The sequence below is a fragment of the Acanthisitta chloris genome, unplaced genomic scaffold (genome assembly GCF_000695815.1).
Source record: "Acanthisitta chloris isolate BGI_N310 unplaced genomic scaffold, ASM69581v1 scaffold4632, whole genome shotgun sequence".
Classification (NCBI taxonomy): domain Eukaryota; kingdom Metazoa; phylum Chordata; class Aves; order Passeriformes; family Acanthisittidae; genus Acanthisitta; species Acanthisitta chloris.
In genome coordinates this window covers 9,782-15,441 of record NW_008659877.1, presented here as the reverse complement: position 1 = coordinate 15,441, position 5,660 = coordinate 9,782, and the positions used below count along the sequence as shown (strand labels likewise).

The following is a 5,660-nucleotide window of genomic DNA, read 5'->3' as shown; positions in this document are numbered from 1 at the left end:
AGGGAAACAAATGACAAGTGAACTTAGTTCACTTAGTGAACAAGACATGAACTGAGATGATGTTTTTTTCTTGCGCTGTTTGGCTACCAAGACAGACCTTCATTAGAAACCTTCTAGAGCAATTTGCCCCCTGACAGTGGTTAGAGAGAGGTGTGGGATGTGTGTCCTGCAAGGGCTGCAGGGAGAGGACTAGAGGGAATGGCCTTGAGCTGAGACAGGGCAGAGTCAGAGGAGATGTTAGGAGAAACATTTTTCCTGTTAGGATGTTCAGGAATAGGGAATTGCCCAGGGAAGCAGTGGAATCGCCATCCCTGGAAGTGTTTAAGAGGTGTTTGGATCTGGCGCTGGCGGACATGGTTTTTGGGGTTCCAGCAGTGACAGGTTAATGGCTGGATATGATGATCTTAGAGGTCTCCTCCAACCTTGATGACTCAATGATTCTGTGATTCTAATAGATACAGGTAATATCTACCAGAACAGTACAGATGGAGTATGCAACAAATTCCTAAAGAGCAGCATTTTAGAACAATCTACACATAAAACAAGTCATCTGTGCAGAGCATTTTAACAAGAGTATCAAGTGTAATGCAACATACAACCACTGTTGCAAAATGTGCTTGGATCATGTAGATTGGTAGCAGTTTTCTCTAACTGATAAAGCAATATATGGCCTCAAGCTGCACCAGGGGAGGTTTAGATTAGGTATTAGGTAATTTTTTATCACTGAAAGGGTTATCAAGCACTGGAACAGATTCCCAGGGAAGTGGTGGAGTCACCATCCCTGGAAGTGTTCAAAAAACTGTCTGGACATGGCGCTTGAGGATGTGGTTTCCTAGAATCATCAAAGTTGGAGGAGATCTCTAAGATCGAGTCCAACCATTAACCTGTTACTGCTTTAACCCCTAAACTCTAAACTATATCCTCCAATGCCAGATCCAGACACCTCTTAAACACTTCCAGGGATGGTGACTTCACCACCTCCCTGGGCAATATCCCAGTGCCTGAACACCCTAACCGGGCAAACATTTTTCCAAACATCCAGTCTGACTCTGCCCTGTCTCAGCTCAAGGCCATTCCCTCTAGTCCTCTCCCTGCAGCCCTGGCAGGTTTAATGGTGAACATGGTGGTGGTGCTAGGTAGGTGGTTGGACTTTATGATCTTAAATGTATTTTCCAGCCTTAATGACTTTATGATTCTATACTAAGAACACAAGACCCCATGGAATCCCAGAGATCTGTCCTTCACCTACACACCCCCAACCCTGCCAAAGCACAAGCTCTACTGAGTAGAGCCACTGTCCTTTGTCAGCTCAGTAGGGTCTCTGCAACTACATTCAACTCCATTGTAAAGATGGCTCTAGATTTGGACTACTTGGAGAGAGTAGAGTCCAAAGTTTCTCAAACAGAAACTCTAAAAATTGTAGGTTTTTTATTCTTCACTCTCTAACCCTCCACAAGAGACTATGATGTCCTTCTTGGGCTAACTTTTAAATCACTTCTCAACCATCTGTCCCCACTCAATCCAGAGACAGGTTTATCATTCTCTTTAGTGGACACAGAAGTCTCATTTAACAGATCTAACAATCTCATCTGTAATTAGGACTTAACATCAATAGCAGATATCATCTGCTACTCTTCTCTGGATCAAAAAAACCACAACTATAAAGTAAGCATGCACTGACTTACATGAACACAGATAGCAAAGTCTGCTGCTTCTCTTCTGGTGCCACAACGTGGATGAAGAAAGAAACATCCAATCCTCTTCAGATAATTGTAGATTTTGCACTGTACTGGAGGTTTCCAGTTACTGTGTCCCCCTAAACAGCGAAGAGGAATTAAATTAGTAATAAAAAACAACAGAGAAAACTAACAAAGGGTGGGGAGGGTGACCCAGGCGTGACATGCACATAAAAACATACCTAAAGAACAGAATTAAGAGTGCAAGAAGGCAAAAGCAAACATAAACCTGACTTTAAGGACAGAATTTATTTTGACTGGTATGAAAGCTGAAAAAAACACAACTAAAATCCTCCAAACCTCCTTGTTCTTTAGCTAGAGAACAAATAAAAAAGTAGCTAGTTTGATATTACTCATTCAATTCATTATGCTTTTTCCCTTCTAATCCTGAAAAATTTATCTTCTAGACACCATGTGCTTTTAGGCACAAGGATGTATTTTTTTCCAGTTTGAAGCACAGTTATGGCTAATGTGCAGAAGCAGAGGAGCTCTGGGAACACAGTACAAGTAACAGAAATACTTGTCTTAGGGAAACTCAAGGTAAAGGAGTTAAGAGTCAACAGACTGTGTAACTGCCTGACATCACATGTCAGAACTCTTTAAAAAGAGGATCCAAGAACTGGAGCAACAGCTGAAACAAATGCTAGAGTCCTGACAAACCCTTGGATGCAGTCAAAGATTAGCAAAATGAGGCTACAAGTGGGGAAAAAAAGTGCTGCAATTTTCTCCACAGTATGTAGTTACTGGCTGAGCAAATAGCTGGATCATAAAGAAGAGCTGAGTAATGTGCCTGCTACAGACAAGAGCAATACCAGGCTGGAATAAGCTGCAAGGGAAAGGAAAGAAGCAGGAAGTCTTTCTAGAAGAGAGGGAAAACATAGAAGTTTGCAGTTACTATGATACCATAAAAAGACAAACAAATGGCAAGGACCATTTGAAGAGAGTGACTAAAGATTTCATAACATTCCCAATTGCTAAGAAATAATGGGTCTGCAATGGGGAGGGAAAAATGTTTCATCTGCCAGATGACAGAGTGGCTGGATGTGAGATTTTGAATGGAAAATGCAATCAGTCACTGATGGCACTTCATATGAGGACACAGGAAACCAAGGCTCAAGCAAACAGGCTGTGAGGATTGGGTGTGCCAACGTGTCCACTTGCAGTCTGACAGAGAAAAGCATTGGTCAGCAGATTTCTCCTGGGATTTTTGTATTCGTTTCAGCCTAATTGCTCAGAGAAGGTATGAAGAACTATCTCAAAACTTAAAGATTTAGTAAGAGGCTACATGGAAATGACTTAATGGTACCTAAGAATATTTGCAATTTTCTCATCTGTTGACAGCCTTTGTCACTGATATTTGGGAAAGATTTGTAATCTCCAAGCCTGATTTTTGGCTGCATAAATATGCAACATAAACATTTGGCCAGGACAGCTGAAAACAATGACAGAACTGTATTTACTCTGGCAGAGTTAGACCACAAATGGATGAAGGACAACTCGAGGTCTGAAAACATAAACAATACAGACCAGGACAATGCCATCACAGAACATCCTGAGTGGGAGGGGACCCTTGAGGATCATCCAGTCCAACCCCTGGCCCTGCACAGGACATCCTGAAGAATCACACCATGTGCCTCAGAGGATTGTCCAAATGGTTCTTGAACTCTGCCAGGCTTGGGGCTGTGACCATTTCACAGTCAAGAACACTAAGCAAAGTAGTACAGTGCAGTAGTGTTCACAAGTGTAAAATGCACCAGGCAACTCCTACAAATCTGTTAAGATGATGCCTGTCTTTCAGGCAGTAAATATTTTGAACCTATCCCTTATCTTGACTTTACTGAAGAATTCAATGCAGCACAGGCAAAATAATTATCAAGGCAGATAGAGAGAAAACCAGAAGAAAAAAGCATGAGGTAGACAAGAAGTTGGCTCAAAAACAGTCAGCTAAGCAAAAGTATCAAGTTAAAGGTATGCTACTGGCAGACTTTGCAAAATTACTTATGGTCCCTTTCACCCCAAACCATTCTATGATTTGATGAAACCCATGAGTGAGTTCCAACAATCACCTTGTACCACTACTGGTATCTTCCACAAGTGAGATAACACCTATTAATGTCCAGGATAAACAGGCACATCCTTAAGGAACAAGCTAGAGACAGAACAAAATTCAAAGTGTAGAAATGCAAAATCATGCCTTTTGGAACTAAAGAAAAGGCATCAGCATTATGAGAAGGATTTGGGAGTTAAAACCAAAATAACTTCTGAGTATTATGGCTGCCCTGATAATTATGAAAACCTAATATGATACAGCTTAAGTTCATCAGGGAAGCCAGGAAGATACCTCAACTGTTCCACAATTCTGGAACAATATTGCAAAAGGAATAGTAAGAGCAGTGGAGGTTAAGACTGAGTTAGAAGAGTTCAAAAACATTTCTATCACATGGTGCCTGTGACACTGTGGCTTCAGAAGCTTCAGGAGCTGTTTGCTCCTGTTCTTAGCTCTCTCAGATTCAAGGAAACTCTGCACAAGTATATGTGGAGACTCGTTAGTCTTATCTTCCAATTTCCATCAAACACTTTTTTACCTTGAAAGCCCCAGATAAAGGTCCCTTGGTTGAGGTTAGCTGGCAGCTGCATGAATAAGCTCCCCCAGTTGTCCAGATCCACCAGCACAATGTGAGTCATGGTACTCAGGTAGTCAAGGTCAGGAAGTTCACCATCTTCAATGGGATAAAAAGGGTGCACTTAAAATTCACCTGACTTTCTGATCAACCAACATACATCAACTGAAAGAAACACTTTGGAAAATTCAGGTATTCAACTGCAGTGTAAGCTAAAATTACAAAACATGATCCTATTTGGAGATTGCATAGGTTTTAAAATCAACTGAAGTAGAATTCAATAATGCACAAATCAGACCAAAAAGACAGAATCTGGCTATACAATGGTGTAGAGCTGGATGGCTTTGTGGTAGGCACTGAGACATTTTAATAATACATCTAATATTCAACTGTACATCCCTGACTATGGCAAGTCTCTGTGGAATTCAATAGCTTCTGTGCATAAAAGCAAGTAAAATGTTCAGGTAGGCACTTTCTGCTGTACTTCTAATGTCAACCTCTTAATCAAAAGCATTAAGACACCATGAGTAATTAAGAAAAACTTCCAACTTCTAAACACAAGGTACACCTTCAGCATTCTGGATGTCACTCTTAGAAGTGATCATGAACTTCAATTTGCATGCTTGAGATAAAAAACCAATACACACTGAGAATATAAATCCTCAGCTGATACTGCTTTTTGCCAAGCTATGGAAACTGAGAAGATGGTGATATAACAGGACTGCCCACAGAGAAAGCACTAGCAGGCTCATAAATATCTATACATAAAAAGAAGGCTAGTTTTTCTTCAATGTGGATTGTAGATAACTTTTACATTTCTATGCATTAGATGTCTCATTGGGGTCCTTGATTGTTGTCTTCATTCTAACATCAAATTATACTCCCAACTATGAAAATTAAATGTTTCAGACTCAAGATTCTCATCTGATTTTTTTGGTTTTTAAAAGATTTCATGCATAAGGCATATAGCAATACATTGTTGAGTCCAAGTTTTGGAAACTCAAACACTGAGAATTTAAAATGAAGCTTTGAGAAATAAATATGAAACTCTGAGCTCATTTACAGATGGGATGTAGTCAAATGCTATGTTACACACTGACACTGAAACAGAGTGGGTTTTGGGTTTGTTCAGCCTTGAGAAGAGGCTCAGGGGTAACCTCCTGGCTCTCTGCAACTCCTGCCAGGGCTGGAGAGAGGTGTGGGATGTGTGTCCTGCCAGGGCTGAGGGAGAGGACAGAGAGAATGGCCTTGAGCTGAGCCAGGGCAGAGTCAGATTGGATGTCAGGAGAAATGTTTTCCCTGT

The 5,660-nt window shown here is 40.9% G+C and overlaps 1 protein-coding gene across 1 annotated transcript in view; it reads right to left on the bottom strand.

Moving 5' to 3' along the window:
* ZNF451 (zinc finger protein 451) overlaps window positions 1–5,660 on the bottom strand; it is a gene marked incomplete at its 5' end in the record, with an annotated part of 26,065 nt that overhangs the window by 10,870 nt on the left and 9,535 nt on the right. Inside the window, 3 exons of the mRNA XM_009069575.1 lie at window positions 414–430; window positions 1,686–1,816; window positions 4,322–4,456. Coding sequence (XP_009067823.1) covers window positions 414–430; window positions 1,686–1,816; window positions 4,322–4,456 — 283 coding nt within the window. The remainder of the gene's footprint in view (window positions 1–413; window positions 431–1,685; window positions 1,817–4,321; window positions 4,457–5,660) is intronic.